The 21,575-nt window shown below is 49.8% G+C and overlaps 1 protein-coding gene across 1 annotated transcript in view; it reads left to right on the top strand.

The window, feature by feature from the left end:
- The first annotated feature begins 982 nt into the window (after positions 1-982).
- The window catches only part of LOC115116211 (V-type proton ATPase subunit d 1), a 49,046-nt gene continuing 28,453 nt past the window's right edge, over positions 983-21,575 (top strand). The window contains exons 1-3 of the mRNA XM_065012504.1: positions 983-1,224; positions 4,311-4,482; positions 5,806-5,984. Coding sequence (XP_064868576.1) covers positions 1,095-1,224; positions 4,311-4,482; positions 5,806-5,984 — 481 coding nt within the window. The 5' untranslated portion in view covers positions 983-1,094. The remainder of the gene's footprint in view (positions 1,225-4,310; positions 4,483-5,805; positions 5,985-21,575) is intronic.

The following is a 21,575-nucleotide window of genomic DNA, read 5'->3' as shown; positions in this document are numbered from 1 at the left end:
AATGAGGCCCTGTGGTCTCATCAAACCACCATCACCACTTTCCACCAACACATCACTACTCCTGCTTCCTACCTCCTGCTTCCTATCTCCTGCTTCCTAACTCCTGCTTCCTATCTCCTGCTTCCTATCTCCTGCTTCCTATCTCCTGCTTCCTAACTCCTGCTTCCTACATCCTGCTTCCTATATCCTGCTTCCTAACTCCTGCTTCCTACATCCTGCTTCCTATCTCCTGCTTCCTACCTCCTGCTTCCGACCCTCTTTATGCTTTCTTCACTAGACGCTCCACTGCTTTCAGTATCATGATCTCTCTTCTTCCTGTGTCTTTCAGTATCATGATCTCTCTTCTTCCTGTGTCTTTCAGTATAATGATCTCTCTTCTTCCTGTGTCTTTCAGTATCATGATCTCTCTTCTTCCTGTGTCTTTCAGTATAATGATCTCTCTTCTTCCTGTGTCTTTCAGTATCATGATCTCTCTTCTTCCTGTGTCTTTCAGTATTATGATCTCTCTTCTTCCTGTGTCTTTCAGTATCATGATCTCTCTTCTTCCTGTGTCTTTCCACTACCGACCATTCAGGTCCTTGACCCTCATCCTCCCCTCCATATCATCAGAACTGACAGCCATATTGTTGGCATTCCAGCACAGCTGTTCCTTCTCCAACCCTTTTCTCCATTTCTTCCACACTCTACTTTCTGCCATTTCCAACCCGAGCATGTTATCAAGCCCTCTCCACAGCTTCTCCTCCTGGCGTTTTCAAGACAACTGGGACCTCGAGAAAAAAAAAACATAGGTAAAATCATAACGTCAGTGATCTTCTGGGCCTTCAAACGATTTTTCCCAGTTGGAGCTCGTTTATTTCCCGAGTTCCCAGTAATATTGAACGCGTCTGAAGTCGAATATTTCCTGAGTTCCCAGTGGACTTGAACGCGACATTACGTCATCGAGAATCGATGTTGAGTCACATGATATTGGTGGCGAGGAATCACGTGTCTTTTTTTACAGCCGGGTAATCTGGAGCTCAGCCCTGTCTAGAATTTATTTTCCTCCTAAAACGGTTGTATTTCATCAATATACGGATATATTTTGAGGCCTCAATATGCCTATATTCTCGGAGCTGTATTTTAATGTGGATAATGGTTACTTGGAAGGGTTGGTCAGGGGTTTTAAGGCTGGAATTCTTTCACAGGGAGACTATCTAAATCTCGTCCAGTGTGAAACCCTGGAAGGTGAGTCGGAGCTAACGTTAGCGTGCTAGCTAACCAGCTGGTCATCTGGCTAACTATGTTGTCAAATGTACACAGTGGCTTTTCAAGTGGTATTGTTAACATTTAATAAACGTTACTGGATTTAAAAAAACATGTGGCGTTTCCGACGACATGGCCAGTCGCCATGCTACTACTGTACCTAATATATATATATATATAAATATATAATGTTAATGACAACTCTAGCCAGCTATAACAGTAGGTTACTAACTAATATCTCATGATGGGTCCTTGTATTATCAATTTAGTTAACGTTAGCTATATAAGGTTACTCTGTCATGAATAGTATCTTATTAATGATCAGTTTTGTATATGGATGTAGGTAATTCAACTTAAATGGGCGGTTCGCTAGATTTCGAGATTAAATTGGGTCTCACAAAACCGATATTATTCTTTGAATTAGTTAGCTAACGTTAATTTAGCTAGCTACATTTAATTAGCTGGGAAGCTAGCGTGCCAGTTAGCCCAATAGTGAACTGAAGGAGCCGGACGTTACTCTTAAAAGGATCGTTTTACAATTGTTTGAACGACACGCGACTGTCAGTTTCCTGTCGCACAGACATAAAATAATATATATATATATATATATATCTGCGACTGTCAGTTTCCTGTCGCACAGACAAAATAATATATATATATATCTGCGACTGTCAGTTTCCTGTCGCACAGACATAAAATAATATATATATATATTATTTTATCTGCGACTGTGGCAACGTCACAGCGACCAGACCAAATCCTACTGTAACATGATGCAGGAGTGTTAAAAGTAGGTCATTCTACCTGAGAATTTTATTTCGTCACACTGACAGGAAGTTGTTTTCTGTCAGTTCACCATTAACCTCACTTTGTAAATAATGTTGTTGTGGCTTTATTTTACTGTCATAATGAATCAAAAGCAGCGAAAGTTAAAGACGATATCAGCTATCTACACAAAGTAGATGTCATAACCGACTTGCCAAAACTATAGTTTGTTAACAATACATTTGTGGAGTGTTTGAAAAACGAATTAATGACTCCAACCGAAGTGTATGTAAATAGATTCAACTGTGTGTGTGATATATATATATATACATCTATCTATCTCTCTCACCAACACACAAATGTCTTGTTAACAAACTATAGTTTTGGCAAGTTGGTTATGACATCTACTTTGTGTATGACACAAGTCATTTTTCCAACAATTGTTTACAGACAGATTCTTTCATTTAATTCACTGTATCACAATCAGAAGTTGTTGACTGTGCCTTTTAAACAGCTTGGCAAATTCCAGAAAATTATGTCATTGCTTTAGAAGCTTCTGATTGGCTAATTGACATCATTTGAGTCAATTGGAGGTGTACCTGTGGGTGTATTTCATTACCTTCAAACTCAGTGCCTCTTTTCTTGATATCATGGGAAAATCAAAAGAAATCATGGGGAAATCAAAAAAAAAAGGGTAGAACTCCACAGGTCTGGTTCATCCTTAGGAACAATTTCCAAACACCTGAAGGTAAACCACCTTCATCTGTACAAACAATAGTACGCAAGTATAAACACCATGGGACCACACAGCTGTCATATCGCTCAGGAAGGAGACACGTTCTGTCTCCTAGAGATGAACATACTTTGGTGCGAAAAGTGCAAATCAATCCCAGAACAGCGAAGGACCTTGTGAAGATGCTGGAGGAAACAGGTACAAAAGTATCTATATCCACAGTAAAACGAGTCCTATATCGCCATAACCTGAAATGTTGGCCATCATGACCATCGTTGTGTTTGGAGGAAAAAGGGGGAGGCTTGCAAGCTGAAGAACACCATCCCAACCGTGAAGCACAGGGGTGGCAGCATCATGCTGTGGGGGTGATTTGCTGCAGGAGGGACTGGTGCACTTCACACAATAGATGGCATCATGAGGTAGGAAAATTGTGGATATATTGATGCAACATCAAGACATCAGTCAGGAAGTTAAATCTTGGTCGCGAATGGGTCTTCCAAATGGACAATGACCCCAAGAAAACTTCCAAAGTTGTCTTTAAGCCATTTTGCTACAAAGTCAAGGTATTGAAGTGGCCATCACAAAGCCCTAACCTCAATCCTCTCTACTATTATTCTGACATTTCACTTTCTTACAATCAAGTGGTGATCCTAACTGACCAAAGACCGTGAATTTTTTCTGGGATTAAATGTCAGGAATTGTAAAAAAAAAAAATAAAAAATGTATTTGGCTAAGGTGTATGTAAACTTCCAACTTTATGTGTGAGAGATATATTATTTATATTTTTATTTTATTTTACCTTTATTTAACTAGGCAAGTCAGTTAAGAACAAATTCTTATTTTCAATGACGGCCTAGGAACAGTGGGTTAACTGCCTGTTCAGGGGCAGAACGACAGATTTGTCAGCTCGGGGATTTGAACTTGCAACCTTTCGGTTACTAGTCCAACGCTCTAACCACTAGGCTACCCTGCCGCCCCATATAAATAAATATATATATATATATGGCCTACCCCGGCCAAACGGACAAGGCTGAGCCAATTGTGCGCCTCCCTATGGGACTCCCAATCACAGCCAGATGTGAACAGGACAAGCAGCTGCAATGAACCATTGCCAGGCTGAGATTTTCACATTGCTCATAAGAAGTGATAAACTTAGCCTTCCTTTTGGGAAACCAGGCCCTGGTTATTACATTGCATTGACCACCCAATCACAGCCAGATGTGACACAAAGAACCATTAGCAGCTATGCATTACCAGGCTGCCTACATAAAATGTTAAATAAATCACATTAGATTGATCAACAGCGGGATTTCTATGAGGAACTGAAACTATTGCTCAAAGTATTGCTCAATTAGCTTACACATCAAGTAAAATGGAAGCATTCTAGACACACAAGCTAGCTAGCCTCTTCCCTTGTGTATGGGTCTCTAATGTACCGTTAGCATCATGCCGTCTCACAGCAGCATTCATATGAGCTTGTACTTGTCCTGTGCATGTCATTATTGTGTCTGTTGAAAGCCACTGTTACCCAGTATCTGAAGACGTCTTGTCGTCCCCCCCACCCATGCAGACCTGAAACTCCATCTGCAGAGCACGGACTATGGCAGCTTCCTGGCCAACGAGCCGTCCCCCCTCACCGTGTCCGTCATCGACGACAAGCTCAAAGAGAAGATGGTGGTGGAGTTCCGTCACATGAGAAACCAGTCGTACGAACCGCTGGCAAGCTTCATGGACTTCATCACGTGAGTCATTCACAGGCTCACTGGTGTCTGCCAAGACTCTATCCCAAATGAAGGGGCAAGATGGGTGCCCATATTGTCTAATTAAATTGAGCCTGTCTTTCCCATGCATTCTGGGGGGGGGGGGGATTTAGGCTTAGAATATCACCTTGTCTTATTATTGCCCGGAACAAATCAGCTATTGGTTCAACTGTATTTGTCCGTCTCCCATCTCTTTTCAGTTATGTGACATCTGAATGGTCCATGTTTCATACTCTTATATATGCCTATTGACTCATTCTAGCCTGAGAGAGAACCCTCGTACCGGCCGCCTTTCATTCTAGCCTGAGAGAGAACCCTCATACCGGCTCTCACTGGCCGCCTTTCATTCTAGCCTGAGAGAGAACCCTCGTACCGGCTCTTACCGGCCGCCTTTCATTCTAGCCTGAGAGAGAACCCTCGTACCGGCTCTTACCAGCCGCCTTTCATTCTAGCCTGAGAGCTCTTAGGATTCTAGCCTGAGAGAGGACCTTCGTACCGGCTCTTACCGGCCACCTTTCATTCTAGCCTGAGAGAGAACCCTTGTACCGGCTCTTACCGGCCGCCTTTCATTCTAGCCTGAGAGAGAACCCTCGTACCGGCTCTTACCAGCCGCCTTTCATTCTAGCCTGAGAGAGAACCCTCGTACCGGCTCTTACCAGCCGCCTTTCATTCTAGCCTGAGAGAGGACCTTCGTACCGGCTCTTACCGGCCACCTTTCATTCTAGCCTGAGAGAGAACCCTTGTACCGGCTCTTACCGGCCACCTTTCATTCTAGCCTGAGAGAGGACCCTCGTACCATCAGCCTTTCATTCTAGCCTGAGAGAGGACCCTCGTACCGGCTCTTACCGGCCGCCTTTCATTCTAGCCTGAGAGAGGACCCTCGTACCGGCTCTTACCGGCCGCCTTTCATTCTAGCCTGAGAGAGAACCCCGCTCTTAACCGCCGCCTTTCATTCTAGCCTGAGAGAGGACCCTCGTACCGGCTCTTACCGGCCGCCTTTCATTCTAGCCTGAGAGAGAACCCTCGTACCATCAGCCTTTCATTCTAGCCTGAGAGAGAACCCTCGTACCGGCTCTTACCAGCCGCCTTTCATTCTAGCCTGAGAGAGAACCCTCGTACCATCAGCCTTTCATTCTAGCCTGAGAGAGAACCCTCGTACCGGCTCTTACCAGCCGCCTTTCATTCTAGCCTGAGAGAGAACCCTCGTACTGTCTCTCACCATCTTGCAAAATGATATGTAATATTTGCTATGCTCTTAACTACCCAGTCATCACTGAAACACGCGCTCTCCTCCCATCCTCACAGGTACAGCTACATGATAGACAATGTGATCCTGCTGATCACGGGCACCCTGCACCAGCGTGCCATCTCTGAGCTGGTACCTAAGTGCCACCCTCTGGGCAGCTTTGAGCAGATGGAGGCAGTCAACATCGCCCAGACCCCAGCAGAACTTTACAACGCCATCCTGGTCGACACCCCTCTGGGTAAGACTGTGACTGCTGCCCTATTCCCTATATAGTGGTACTACTATAGACCAGAGCCCTATTCCCTATATAGTGGTACTACTATAGACCAGAGCCCTATTCCCTATATAGTGGTACTACTATAGACCAGAGACCTATTCCCTATATAGTGGTACTACTATAGACCAGAGACCTATTCCCTATATAGTGGTACTACTATAGACCAGAGCCCTATTCCCTATATAGTGGTACAACTATAGACCAGAGCCCTATTCCCTATATAGTGGTACTACTATAGACCAGAGCCCTATTCCCTATATAGTGCTTACTTATCTAATATAGCGTATTGACTCGGGGTTGAATACTTACCTAATCTAACGTATATTTGTTTTATTTTTCATTAATTGTGTAAAGAATGTTAGCATTTTTCTTCCACTTTAAAATTAGAGTATTTTGTGGACATCAATGACCAAAAATCACAATGGAATCAATTTCAATCTGACTTTGTAACTCAAAAAAATATGAAAAAATCCAAGAGGATGAATACTAATGATACCCACTGTATGTACTGTAGATGTACATCCAAGAGGATGAATACTAATGATACCCACTGTATGTACTGTAGATGTACATCCAAGAGGATGAATACTAAGGATACCCACTGTATGTACTGTAGATGTACATCCAAGAGGATGAATACTAAGGATACCCACTGTATGTACTGTAGATGTACATCCAAGAGGATGAATACTAAGGATACCCACTGTATGTACTGTAGATGTACATCCAAGAGGATGAATACTAAGGATACCCACTGTATGTACTGTAGATGTACATCCAAGAGGATGAATACTAATGATACCCACTGTATGTACTGTAGATGTACATCCAAGAGGATGAATACTAATGATACCCCCTGTACTGCGTTACTTTTGAATGCACAGAAGGGCTCTGATCCAAAGTAATGCACGATGAAATGGGGTGCCATTTGGGACACATTCTGGCAGTGCTACACACTCTATTGGGTTGATTTACTGATCCACTAGTATTGCTTATTAGTGTGGATCGCTTTTCTCAACTGTCTGTTCCCCATTCTGGGTGGTTTACTAATGGAACTGTTCCCCCGTCCTGGGTGGTTTACTAATGGAACTGTTCCCCCGTCCTGGGTGGTTTACTAATGGAACTGTTCCCCCCGTCCTGGGTGGTTTACTAATGGAACTGTTCCCCCCGTCCTGGGTGGTTTACTAATGGAACTGTTCCCCCGTCCTGGGTGGTTTACTAATGGAACTGTTCCCCCCGTCCTGGGTGGTTTACTAATGGAACTGTTCCCCATTCTGGGTGGTTTACTAATGGAACTGTTCCCCCCCGTCCTGGGTGGTTTACTAATGGAACTGTCCCCCGTCCTGGGTGGTTTACTAATGGAACTGTTCCCCCCGTCCTGGGTGGTTTACTAATGGAACTGTTCCCCCGTCCTGGGTGGTTTACTAATGGAACTGTTCCCCCCGTCCTGGGTGGTTTACTAATGGAACTGTTCCCCCGTCCTGGGTGGTTTACTAATGGAACTGTTCCCCGTCCTGGGTGGTTTACTAATGGAACTGTTCCCGTCCGTCCTGGGTGGTTTACTAATGGAACTGTTCCCCCCGTCCTGGGTGGTTTACTAATGGAACTGTTCCCCCCGTCCTGGGTGGTTTACTAATGGAACTGTCCCCCGTCCTGGGTGGTTTACTAATGGAACTGTCCCCCGTCCTGGGTGGTTTACTAATGGAACTGTTTCCCCCCGTCCTGGGTGGTTTACTAATGGAACTGTCCCCCTTCCTGAGTGGTTTACTAATGGAACTGTCCCCCCGTCCTGGTGGTTTACTAATGGAACTGTTCCCCCATCCTGGGTGGTTTACTAATGGAACTGTCCCCCGTCCTGGGTGGTTTACTAATGGAACTGTCCCCGTCCTGGGTGGTTTACTAATGGAACTGTTCCCCCGTCCTGGGTGGTTTACTAATGGAACTGTTCCCCCCGTCCTGGGTGGTTTACTAATGGAACTGTTCCCCGTCCTGGGTGGTTTACTAATGGAACTGTCCCCCCGTCCTGGGTGGTTTACTAATGGAACTGTCCCCGTCCTGGGTGGTTTACTAATGGAACTGTCCCCCCTGGGTGGTTTCCTGGGTGGTTTACTAATGGAACTGTCCCCGTCCTGGGTGGTTTACTAATGGAACTGTTCCCCCGTCCTGGGTGGTTTACTAATGGAACTGTTCCCCGTCCTGGGTGGTTTACTAATGGAACTGTTCCCCCATCCTGGGTGGTTTACTAATGGAAATGTTCCCCGTCCTGGGTGGTTTACTAATGGAACTGTCCCCGTCCTGGGTGGTTTACTAATGGAACTGTCCCCGTCCTGGGTGGTTTACTAATGGAACTGTTCCCCCGTCCTGGGTGGTTTACTAATGGAACTGTCCCCCCATCCTGGGTGGTTTACTAATGGAACTGTCCCCCCGTCCTGGGTGGTTTACTAATGGAACTGTCCCCGTCCTGGGTGGTTTACTAATGGAACTGTCCCCCCCGTCCTGAGTGGTTTACTAATGGAACTGTCCCCCCCCACCCTGGGTGGTTTACTAATGGAACTGTTCCCCCCGTCCTGGGTGGTTTACTAATGGAACTGTTCCCCGTCCTGGGTGGTTTACTAATGGAACTGTCCCCCCGTCCTGGGTGGTTTACTAATGGAACTGTTCCCCGTCCTGGGTGGTTTACTAATGGAACTGTTCCCCCCATCCTGGGTGGTTTACTAATGGAACTGTCCCCCGTCCTGGGTGGTTTACTAATGGAAATGTTCCCCGTCCTGGGTGGTTTACTAATGGAACTGTCCCCGTCCTGGGTGGTTTACTAATGGAACTGTCCCCCGTCCTGGGTGGTTTACTAATGGAACTGTCCCCCCCCCGTCCTGGGTGGTTTACTAATGGAACTGTCCCCGTCCTGGGTGGTTTACTAATGGAAATGTTCCCCCCATCCTGGGTGGTTTACTAATGGAACTGTTCCCCGTCCTGGGTGGTTTACTAATGGAACTGTCCCCGTCCTGAGTGGTTTACTAATGGAACTGTTCCCCCCATCCTGGGTGGTTTACTAATGGAACTGTTCCCCATCCTGGGTGGTTTACTAATGGAACTGGTCCCCCCATCCTGGGTGGTTTACTAATGGAACTGTTCCCCGTCCTGGGTGGTTTACTAATGGAACTGTCCCCGTCCTGGGTGGTTTACTAATGGAACTGTTCCCCCCGTCCTGGGTGGTTTACTAATGGAACTGTTCCCCCCGTCCTGGGTGGTTTACTAATGGAACTGTCCCCCGTCCTGGGTGGTTTACTAATGGAACTGTTCCCCCGTCCTGGGTGGTTTACTAATGGAACTGTTCCCCGTCCTGGGTGGTTTACTAATGGAACTGTTCCCCCCGTCCTGGGTGGTTTACTAATGGAACTGTTCCCCCCGTCCTGGGTGGTTTACTAATGGAACTGTTCCCCGTCCTGGGTGGTTTACTAATGGAACTGTTCCCCCCGTCCTGGGTGGTTTACTAATGGAACTGTTCCCCCCCGTCCTGGGTGGTTTACTAATGGAACTGTTCCCCCCATCCTGGGTGGTTTACTAATGGAACTGTTCCCCCTCCCCATCCTGGGTGGTTTACTAATGGAACTGTTCCCCCCTGTCCTGGGTGGTTTACTAATGGAACTGTTCCCCCGTCCTGGGTGGTTTACTAATGGAACTGTCCCCCATCCTGGGTGATTTACTAATGGAACTGTTCCCCCATTCTGGGTGGTTTACTAATGGAACTGTTCCCCCATCCTGGGTGGTTTACTAATGGAACTGTTCCTGAGTGGTTTACTATTGGAACTGTCCCCCCCATCCTGGGTGGTTTACTAATGGAACTGTTCCCCGTCCTGGGTGGTTTACCTGTCCCCGTCCTGGGTGGTTTACTAATGGAACTGTTCCCCGTCCTGGGTGGTTTACTAATGGAACTGTTCCCCCCATCCTGGGTGGTTTACTAATGGAACTGTTCCCCCCGTCCTGGGTGGTTTACTAATGGAACTGTCCCCCGTCCTGGGTGGTTTACTAATGGAACTGTCCCCCGTCCTGGGTGGTTTACTAATGGAACTGTTCCCCCCCATCCTGGGTGGTTTACTAATGGAACTGTCCCCCGTCCTGGGTGGTTTACTAATGGAACTGTCCCCCCGTCCTGGGTGGTTTACTAATGGAACTGTCCCCCCGTCCTGGGTGGTTTACTAATGGAACTGTCCCCCGTCCTGAGTGGTTTACTAATGGAACTGTCCCCCCCACCCTGGGTGGTTTACTAATGGAACTGTTCCCCGTCCTGGGTGGTTTACTAATGGAACTGTTCCCCGTCCTGGGTGGTTTACTAATGGAACTGTTCCCCGTCCTGGGTGGTTTACTAATGGAACTGTTCCCCGTCCTGGGTGGTTTACTAATGGAACTGTTCCCCCCCATCCTGGGTGGTTTACTAATGGAACTGTCCCCCGTCCTGGGTGGTTTACTAATGGAAATGTTCCCCCGTCCTGGGTGGTTTACTAATGGAACTGTCCCCCGTCCTGGGTGGTTTACTAATGGAACTGTCCCCCCACCCTGGGTGGTTTACTAATGGAACTGTCCCCCCCGTCCTGGGTGGTTTACTAATGGAACTGTTCCCCGTCCTGGGTGGTTTACTAATGGAACTGTTCCCCCCATCCTGGGTGGTTTACTAATGGAACTGTTCCCCGTCCTGGGTGGTTTACTAATGGAACTGTCCCCCCGTCCTGGGTGGTTTACTAATGGAACTGTTCCCCCCATCCTGAGTGGTTTACTAATGGAACTGTTCCCCCCATCCTGGGTGGTTTACTAATGGAACTGTTCCCCGTCCTGGGTGGTTTACTAATGGAACTGTTCCCCGTCCTGGGTGGTTTACTAATGGAACTGTTCCCCGTCCTGGGTGGTTTACTAATGGAACTGTTCCCCGTCCTGGGTGGTTTACTAATGGAACTGTTCCCCCCCGTCCTGGGTGGTTTACTAATGGAACTGTCCCCGTCCTGGGTGGTTTACTAATGGAACTGTTCCCCCATCCTGGGTGGTTTACTAATGGAACTGTCCCCCGTCCTGGGTGGTTTACTAATGGAACTGTTCCCCGTCCTGGGTGGTTTACTAATGGAACTGTTCCCCCGTCCTGGGTGGTTTACTAATGGAACTGTTCCCCCGTCCTGGGTGGTTTACTAATGGAACTGTTCCCCGTCCTGGGTGGTTTACTAATGGAACTGTTCCCCCGTCCTGGGTGGTTTACTAATGGAACTGTCCCCCCGTCCTGGGTGGTTTACTAATGGAACTGTTCCCCCCCATCCTGGGTGGTTTACTAATGGAACTGTTCCCCCTCCCCCATCCTGGGTGGTTTACTAATGGAACTGTTCCCCCCGTCCTGGGTGGTTTACTAATGGAACTGTTCCCATCCCCCCATCCTGGGTGGTTTACTAATGGAACTGTCCCCATCCTGGGTGGTTTACTAATGGAACTGTTCCCCCCATCCTGGGTGGTTTACTAATGGAACTGTCCCCCCATCCTGGGTGGTTTACTAATGGAACTGTTCCCCCCATCCTGGGTGGTTTACTAATGGAACTGTCCCCCGTCCTGGGTGGTTTACTAATGGAACTGTTCCCCGTCCTGGGTGGTTTACTAATGGAACTGTTCCCCCATCCTGGGTGGTTTACTAATGGAACTGTCCCCCCCGTCCTGGTGGTTTACTAATGGAACTGTTCCCCCCATCCTGGGTGGTTTACTAATGGAACTGTTCCCCGTCCTGGGTGGTTTACTAATGGAACTGTTCCCCCCATCCTGGGTGGTTTACTAATGGAACTGTTCCCCCGTCCTGGGTGGTTTACTAATGGAACTGTCCCCGTCCTGGGTGGTTTACTAATGGAACTGTTCCCCCCCATCCTGGGTGGTTTACTAATGGAACTGTTCCCCCCCATCCTGGGTGGTTTACTAATGGAACTGTCCCCCGTCCTGAGTGGTTTACTAATGGAACTGTTCCCCCATCCTGGGTGGTTTACTAATGGAACTGTTCCCCGTCCTGGGTGGTTTACTAATGGAACTGTTCCCATCCTGGGTGGTTTACTAATGGAACTGTTCCCCCATCCTGGGTGGTTTACTAATGGAACTGTTCCCCGTCCTGGGTGGTTTACTAATGGAACTGTCCCCGTCCTGGGTGGTTTACTAATGGAACTGTTCCCCGTCCTGGGTGGTTTACTAATGGAACTGTTCCCCCCGTCCTGGGTGGTTTACTAATGGAACTGTCCCCCGTCCTGGGTGGTTTACTAATGGAACTGTCCCCGTCCTGGGTGGTTTACTAATGGAACTGTCCCCCGTCCTGGGTGGTTTACTAATGGAACTGTTCCCCCCCGTCCTGGGTGGTTTACTAATGGAACTGTTCCCCCCCATCCTGGGTGGTTTACTAATGGAACTGTCCCCCGTCCTGGGTGGTTTACTAATGGAACTGTCCCCGTCCTGGTGGTTTACTAATGGAACTGTCCCCCCGTCCTGGGTGGTTTACTAATGGAACTGTTCCCCGTCCTGGGTGGTTTACTAATGGAACTGTTCCCGTCCTGGGTGGTTTACTAATGGAACTGTTCCCCATCCTGGGTGGTTTACTAATGGAACTGTTCCCCCATCCTGGGTGGTTTACTAATGGAACTGTTCCCCCATCCTGGGTGGTTTACTAATGGAACTGTTCCCCCGTCCTGGGTGGTTTACTAATGGAACTGTTCCCCCGTCCTGGGTGGTTTACTAATGGAACTGTCCCCCCATCCTGGGTGATTTACTAATGGAACTGTTCCCCCCATCCTGGGTGGTTTACTAATGGAACTGTTCCCCCATCCTGGGTGGTTTACTAATGGAACTGTCCCCATCCTGGGTGGTTTACTAATGGAACTGTTCCCCCGTCCTGGGTGGTTTACTAATGGAACTGTTCCCCGTCCTGGGTGATTTACTAATGGAACTGTCCCCCATCCTGGGTGGTTTACTAATGGAACTGTCCCCCATCCTGGGTGGTTTACTAATGGAACTGTTCCCCCCATCCTGAGTGGTTTACTAATGGAACTGTTCCCCCCGTCCTGAGTGGTTTACTAATGGAACTGTTCCCCCCATCCTGAGTGGTTTACTAATGGAACTGTCCCCCATCCTGGGTGGTTTACTAATGGAACTGTCCCCCGTCCTGGTGGTTTACTAATGGAACTGTTCCCCGTCCTGGGTGGTTTACTAATGGAACTGTTCCCGTCCTGGGTGGTTTACTAATGGAACTGTTCCCCCGTCCTGGGTGGTTTACTAATGGAACTGTTCCCCGTCCTGGGTGGTTTACTAATGGAACTGTTCCCCGTCCTGGGTGGTTTACTAATGGAACTGTTCCCCGTCCTGGGTGGTTTACTAATGGAACTGTTCCCCCCCATCCTGGGTGGTTTACTAATGGAACTGTTCCCCCATCCTGGGTGGTTTACTAATGGAAATGTTCCCCGTCCTGGGTGGTTTACTAATGGAACTGTCCCCGTCCCTGGGTGGTTTACTAATGGAACTGTCCCCGTCCTGGGTGGTTTACTAATGGAACTGTTCCCCCCGTCCTGGGTGGTTTACTAATGGAACTGTCCCCCGTCCTGGGTGGTTTACTAATGGAACTGTCCCCGTCCTGGGTGGTTTACTAATGGAACTGTCCCCCGTCCTGGGTGGTTTACTAATGGAACTGTCCCCCGTCCTGGGTGGTTTACTAATGGAACTGTCCCCCCGTCCTGGGTGGTTTACTAATGGAACTGTCCCCCGTCCTGGGTGGTTTACTAATGGAACTGTTCCCCCCCCCCGTCCTGGGTGGTTTACTAATGGAACTGTCCCCCGTCCTGAGTGGTTTACTAATGGAACTGTTCCCCCCCATCCTGGGTGGTTTACTAATGGAACTGTCCCCCGTCCTGGGTGGTTTACTAATGGAACTGTTCCCCGTCCTGGGTGGTTTACTAATGGAACTGTTCCCCCCCATCCTGGGTGGTTTACTAATGGAACTGTCCCCCGTCCTGGGTGGTTTACTAATGGAAATGTTCCCCCGTCCTGGGTGGTTTACTAATGGAACTGTCCCCCGTCCTGGGTGGTTTACTAATGGAACTGTCCCCCGTCCTGGGTGGTTTACTAATGGAACTGGTCCCCCCGTCCTGGGTGGTTTACTAATGGAACTGTCCCCCGTCCTGAGTGGTTTACTAATGGAACTGTTCCCCCCCATCCTGGGTGGTTTACTAATGGAACTGTTCCCCCGTCCTGGGTGGTTTACTAATGGAACTGTCCCCCGTCCTGAGTGGTTTACTAATGGAACTGTTCCCCCCCATCCTGAGTGGTTTACTAATGGAACTGTTCCCCCCCATCCTGGGTGGTTTACTAATGGAACTGGTCCCCCCCATCCTGGGTGGTTTACTAATGGAACTGTTCCCCCGTCCTGGGTGGTTTACTAATGGAACTGTCCCCCGTCCTGGGTGGTTTACTAATGGAACTGTTCCCCCCCGTCCTGGGTGGTTTACTAATGGAACTGTCCCCCGTCCTGGGTGGTTTACTAATGGAACTGATCCCCCGTCCTGGGTGGTTTACTAATGGAACTGTTCCCCCCGTCCTGGGTGGTTTACTAATGGAACTGTCCCCCCCCCCGTCCTGGGTGGTTTACTAATGGAACTGTTCCCCCCCGTCCTGGGTGGTTTACTAATGGAACTGTTCCCCCCGTCCTGGGTGGTTTACTAATGGAACTGTTCCCCCGTCCTGGGTGGTTTACTAATGGAACTGTTCCCCCCGTCCTGGGTGGTTTACTAATGGAACTGTTCCCCCCGCCCTGGGTGGTTTACTAATGGAACTGTTCCCCCGTCCTGGGTGGTTTACTAATGGAACTGTCCCCCCGTCCTGGGTGGTTTACTAATGGAACTGTCCCCCCATCCTGGGTGGTTTACTAATGGAACTGTTCCCCCTCCCCATCCTGGGTGGTTTACTAATGGAACTGTCCCCCCCTGTCCTGGGTGGTTTACTAATGGAACTGTTCCCCCCATCCTGGGTGGTTTACTAATGGAACTGTTTCCCCCATTCTGGGTGATTTACTAATGGAACTGTTCCCCATCCTGGGTGGTTTACTAATGGAACTGTTCCCCCCCCATCCTGGGTGATTTACTATTGGAACTGTCCGTCCCCCCCATCCTGGGTGGTTTACTAATGGAACTGTCCGTCCCCCCCATCCTGGGTGGTTTACTAATGGAACTGTCCGCCCCCCCCATCCTGGGTGGTTTACTAATGGAACTGTCCCCCGTCCTGGGTGGTTTACTAATGGAACTGTCCCCCCGTCCTGGGTGGTTTACTAATGGAACTGTTTCCCCCGTCCTGGGTGGTTTACTAATGGAACTGTCCCCCGTCCTGAGTGGTTTACTAATGGAACTGTTCCCCCCCATCCTGGGTGGTTTACTAATGGAACTGTTCCCCCCCCGTCCTGGGTGGTTTACTAATGGAACTGTTCCCCCCCATCCTGGGTGGTTTACTAATGGAACTGTTCCCCCGTCCTGGGTGGTTTACTAATGGAACTGTCCCCCGTCCTGGGTGGTTTACTAATGGAACTGTGCCCCCCCCCGTCCTGGGTGGTTTACTAATGGAACTGTTCCCCCCATCCTGGGTGGTTTACTAATGGAACTGTCCCCGTCCTGGGTGGTTTTACTAATGGAACTGTTCCCCATCCTGGGTGGTTTACTAATGGAACTGTTCCCCCATCCTGGGTGGTTTACTAATGGAACTGTTCCCCCGTCCTGGGTGGTTTACTAATGGAACTGTTCCCCCCATCCTGGGTGGTTTACTAATGGAACTGTTCCCCGTCCTGGGTGGTTTACTAATGGAACTGTTCCCCATCCTGGGTGGTTTACTAATGGAACTGTTCCCCGTCCTGGGTGGTTTACTAATGGAACTGTCCCCGTCCTGGGTGGTTTACTAATGGAACTGTCCCCCATCCTGGGTGGTTTACTAATGGAACTGTCCCCCCGTCCTGGGTGGTTTACTAATGGAACTGTCCCCCGTCCTGGGTGGTTTACTAATGGAACTGTCCCCCCGTCCTGGGTGGTTTACTAATGGAACTGTTCCCCGTCCTGGGTGGTTTACTAATGGAACTGTCCCCCGTCCTGGGTGGTTTACTAATGGAACTGTTCCCCCATCCTGGGTGGTTTACTAATGGAACTGTCCCCGTCCTGGGTGGTTTACTAATGGAACTGTCCCCCGTCCTGAGTGGTTTACTAATGGAACTGTCCCCCGTCCTGGGTGGTTTACTAATGGAACTGTTCCCCGTCCTGGGTGGTTTACTAATGGAACTGTCCTGGGTGGTTTACTAATGGAACTGTTCCCCCGTCCTGGGTGGTTTACTAATGGAACTGTTCCCCGTCCTGGGTGGTTTACTAATGGAACTGTTCCCCCGTCCTGGGTGGTTTACTAATGGAACTGTTCCCCCCATCCTGGGTGGTTTACTAATGGAACTGTCCCCGTCCTGGGTGGTTTACTAATGGAACTGTCCCCCGTCCTGGGTGGTTTACTAATGGAACTGTTCCCCATCCTGGGTGGTTTACTAATGGAACTGTCCCCGTCCTGGGTGGTTTACTAATGGAACTGTTCCCCCCGTCCTGGGTGGTTTACTAATGGAACTGTCCCCCCCGTCCTGGGTGGTTTACTAATGGAACTGTTCCCCGTCCTGGGTGGTTTACTAATGGAACTGTTCCCCCATCCTGGGTGGTTTACTAATGGAACTGTTCCCCCCCATCCTGGGTGGTTTACTAATGGAACTGTTCCCCCGTCCTGGGTGGTTTACTAATGGAACTGTTCCCCCATCCTGGGTGGTTTACTAATGGAACTGTCCCCCGTCCTGGGTGGTTTACTAATGGAACTGTTCCCCCCGTCCTGGGTGGTTTACTAATGGAACTGTTCCCCCGTCCTGGGTGGTTTACTAATGGAACTGTTCCCCCCGTCCTGGGTGGTTTACTAATGGAACTGTTCCCCCCGTCCTGGGTGGTTTACTAATGGAACTGTCCCCCCCCGTCCTGGGTGGTTTACTAATGGAACTGTTCCCCCCCGTCCTGGGTGGTTTACTAATGGAACTGTTCCCCCGTCCTGGGTGGTTTACTAATGGAACTGTTCCCCCCGTCCTGGGTGGTTTACTAATGGAACTGTTCCCCCGTCCTGGGTGGTTTACTAATGGAACTGTTCCCCCCGTCCTGGGTGGTTTACTAATGGAACTGTTCCCCCCCCCGTCCTGGGTGGTTTACTAATGGAACTGTCCCCCCGTCCTGGGTGGTTTACTAATGGAACTGTTCCCCCATCCTGGGTGGTTTACTAATGGAACTGTTCCCCCTCCCCATCCTGGGTGGTTTACTAATGGAACTGTCCCCCTGTCCTGGGTGGTTTACTAATGGAACTGTTCCTGGGTGGTTTACTAATGGAACTGTTCCCCCATCCTGGGTGGTTTACTAATGGAACTGTTCCCCCATCCTGGGTGATTTACTAATGGAACTGTTCCCCCCCATCCTGGGTGGTTTACTAATGGAACTGTTCCCCCCCCATCCTGGGTGATTTACTATTGGAACTGTCCGTCCCCCCCATCCTGGGTGGTTTACTAATGGAACTGTCCGTCCCCCCCATCCTGGGTGGTTTACTAATGGAACTGTCCGCCCCCCCCATCCTGGGTGGTTTACTAATGGAACTGTCCCCCCGTCCTGGGTGGTTTACTAATGGAACTGTCCCCCGTCCTGGGTGGTTTACTAATGGAACTGTTTCCCCCCGTCCTGGGTGGTTTACTAATGGAACTGTCCCCCGTCCTGAGTGGTTTACTAATGGAACTGTTCCCCCCCATCCTGGGTGGTTTACTAATGGAACTGTTCCCCGTCCTGGGTGGTTTACTAATGGAACTGTTCCCCCGTCCTGGAGTGGTTTACTAATGGAACTGTTCCCCCCGTCCTGGGTGGTTTACTAATGGAACTGTTCCCCGTCCTGGGTGGTTTACTAATGGAACTGTCCCCCGTCCTGGGTGGTTTACTAATGGAACTGTTCCCCGTCCTGGGTGGTTTACTAATGGAACTGTTCCCCGTCCTGGGTGGTTTACTAATGGAACTGTTCCCCGTCCTGGGTGGTTTACTAATGGAACTGTTCCCCCCCGTCCTGGGTGGTTTTACTAATGGAACTGTTCCCCCGTCCTGGGTGGTTTACTAATGGAACTGTTCCCCCGTCCTGGGTGGTTTACTAATGGAACTGTTCCCCCGTCCTGGGTGGTTTACTAATGGAACTGTTCCCCCCGTCCTGGGTGGTTTACTAATGGAACTGTCCCCCCGTCCTGGGTGGTTTACTAATGGAACTGTTCCCCGTCCTGGGTGGTTTACTAATGGAACTGTTCCCCCCGTCCTGGGTGGTTTACTAATGGAACTGTTCCCCGTCCTGGGTGGTTTACTAATGGAACTGTCCCCCGTCCTGGGTGGTTTACTAATGGAACTGTCCCCCCGTCCTGGGTGGTTTACTAATGGAACTGTCCCCGTCCTGGGTGGTTTACTAATGGAACTGTTCCCCGTCCTGGGTGGTTTACTAATGGAACTGTTCCCCGTCCTGGGTGGTTTACTAATGGAACTGTTCCCCCCGTCCTGGGTGGTTTACTAATGGAACTGTTCCCCCCGTCCTGGGTGGTTTACTAATGGAACTGTTCCCCCGTCCTGGGTGGTTTACTAATGGAACTGTCCCCCCGTCCTGGGTGGTTTACTAATGGAACTGTCCCCCGTCCTGGGTGGTTTACTAATGGAACTGTTCCCCCCGTCCTGGGTGGTTTACTAATGGAACTGTTCCCCCATCCTGGGTGGTTTACTAATGGAACTGTCCCCGTCCTGGGTGGTTTACTAATGGAACTGTCCCCCGTCCTGAGTGGTTTACTAATGGAACTGTCCTGGGTGGTTTACCCATCCTGGGTGGTTTACTAATGGAACTGTTCCCCGTCCTGGGTGGTTTACTAATGGAACTGTTCCCCCGTCCTGGGTGGTTTACTAATGGAACTGTCCCCCGTCCTGGGTGGTTTACTAATGGAACTGTTCCCCGTCCTGGGTGGTTTACTAATGGAACTGTTCCCCGTCCTGGGTGGTTTACTAATGGAACTGTTCCCCCGTCCTGGGTGGTTTACTAATGGAACTGTTCCCCCCCGTCCTGGGTGGTTTACTAATGGAACTGTTCCCCCGTCCTGGGTGGTTTACTAATGGAACTGTTCCCCCCCGTCCTGGGTGGTTTACTAATGGAACTGTTCCCCCCCGTCCTGGGTGGTTTACTAATGGAACTGTCCCCCGTCCTGGGTGGTTTACTAATGGAACTGTCCCCCGTCCTGGGTGGTTTACTAATGGAACTGTTCCCCCGTCCTGGGTGGTTTACTAATGGAACTGTCCCCCGTCCTGGGTGGTTTACTAATGGAACTGTCCCCCGTCCTGGGTGGTTTACTAATGGAACTGTTCCCCCCGTCCTGGGTGGTTTACTAATGGAACTGTCCCCCCCGTCCTGGGTGGTTTACTAATGGAACTGTTCCCCCGTCCTGGGTGGTTTACTAATGGAACTGTCCCCCCCCCCGTCCTGGGTGGTTTACTAATGGAACTGTCCCCCGTCCTGGGTGGTTTACTAATGGAACTGTTCCCCCCCGTCCTGGGTGGTTTACTAATGGAACTGTTCCCCCCATCCTGGGTGGTTTACTAATGGAACTGTTCCCCGTCCTGGGTGGTTTACTAATGGAACTGTTCCCCCCGTCCTGGGTGGTTTACTAATGGAACTGTCCCCCGTCCTGGGTGGTTTACTAATGGAACTGTTCCCCCCGTCCTGGGTGGTTTACTAATGGAACTGTCCCCCGTCCTGGGTGGTTTACTAATGGAACTGTCCCCCCGTCCTGGGTGGTTTACTAATGGAACTGTCCCCGTCCTGAGTGGTTTACTAATGGAACTGTTCCCCCCATCCTGGGTGGTTTACTAATGGAACTGTTCCCCGTCCTGGGTGGTTTACTAATGGAACTGTCCCCCGTCCTGAGTGGTTTACTAATGGAACTGTTCCCCCCCATCCTGGGTGGTTTACTAATGGAACTGTTCCCCCGTCCTGGGTGGTTTACTAATGGAACTGTCCCCCCATCCTGGGTGGTTTACTAATGGAACTGTTCCCCGTCCTGGGTGGTTTACTAATGGAACTGTCCCCCGTCCTGGGTGGTTTACTAATGGAACTGTTCCCCCCGGCCCGGGGGGTTTACTAATGGAACTGTTCCCCCGTCCTGGGTGGTTTACTAATGGAACTGTCCCCCGTCCTGGGTGGTTTACTAATGGAACTGTTCCCCCCGTCCTGGGTGGTTTACTAATGGAACTGTTCCCCCGTCCTGGGTGGTTTACTAATGGAACTGTCCCCCCCCGTCCTGGGTGGTTTACTAATGGAACTGTTCCCCCATCCTGGGTGGTTTACTAATGGAACTGTTCCCCCCCGTCCTGGGTGGTTTACTAATGGAACTGTTCCCCCCCGTCCTGGGTGGTTTACTAATGGAACTGTTCCCCCCCGTCCTGGGTGGTTTACTAATGGAACTGTTCCCCCCCGTCCTGGGTGGTTTACTAATGGAACTGTTCCCCCCGTCCTGGGTGGTTTACTAATGGAACTGTTCCCCCGTCCTGGGTGGTTTACTAATGGAACTGTTCCCCCGTCCTGGGTGGTTTACTAATGGAACTGTCCCCCCGTCCTGGGTGGTTTACTAATGGAACTGTTCCCCCCCGTCCTGGGTGGTTTACTAATGGAACTGTCCCCCCGTCCTGGGTGGTTTACTAATGGAACTGTTCCCCCCATCCTGGGTGGTTTACTAATGGAACTGTTCCCCCATCCTGGGTGGTTTACTAATGGAACTGTCCCCCCATCCTGGGTGGTTTACTAATGGAACTGTTCCCCCCATCCTGGGTGGTTTACTAATGGAACTGTTCCCCCCATCCTGGGTGGTTTACTAATGGAACTGTTCCCCCATCCTGGGTGGTTTACTAATGGAACTGTTCCCCGTCCTGGGTGGTTTACCCCCCGTCCTGGGTGGTTTACTAATGGAACTGTTCCCCGTCCTGGGTGGTTTACTAATGGAACTGTTCCCCCGTCCTGGGTGGTTTACTAATGGAACTGTTCCCCCCATCCTGGGTGGTTTACTAATGGAACTGTTCCCCCGTCCTGGGTGGTTTACTAATGGAACTGTTCCCCCCGTCCTGGGTGGTTTACTAATGGAACTGTTCCCCCCGTCCTGGGTGGTTTACTAATGGAACTGTTCCCCCCGTCCTGGGTGGTTTACTAATGGAACTGTCCCCCGTCCTGGGTGGTTTACTAATGGAACTGTCCCCGTCCTGGGTGGTTTACTAATGGAACTGTCCCCGTCCTGGGTGGTTTACTAATGGAACTGTCCCCCGTCCTGGGTGGTTTACTAATGGAACTGTCCCCCGTCCTGGGTGGTTTACTAATGGAACTGTTCCCCCCGTCCTGGGTGGTTTACTAATGGAACTGTCCCCGTCCTGGTGGTTTACTAATGGAACTGTTCCCCCATCCTGGGTG

This window comes from Oncorhynchus nerka, linkage group LG27 (assembly GCF_034236695.1).
Source record: "Oncorhynchus nerka isolate Pitt River linkage group LG27, Oner_Uvic_2.0, whole genome shotgun sequence".
Lineage (NCBI taxonomy): Eukaryota > Metazoa > Chordata > Actinopteri > Salmoniformes > Salmonidae > Oncorhynchus > Oncorhynchus nerka.
The sequence above is the reverse complement of the archived record's forward strand: the minus strand, read 5'-3'. Positions and strand labels throughout refer to the sequence as shown.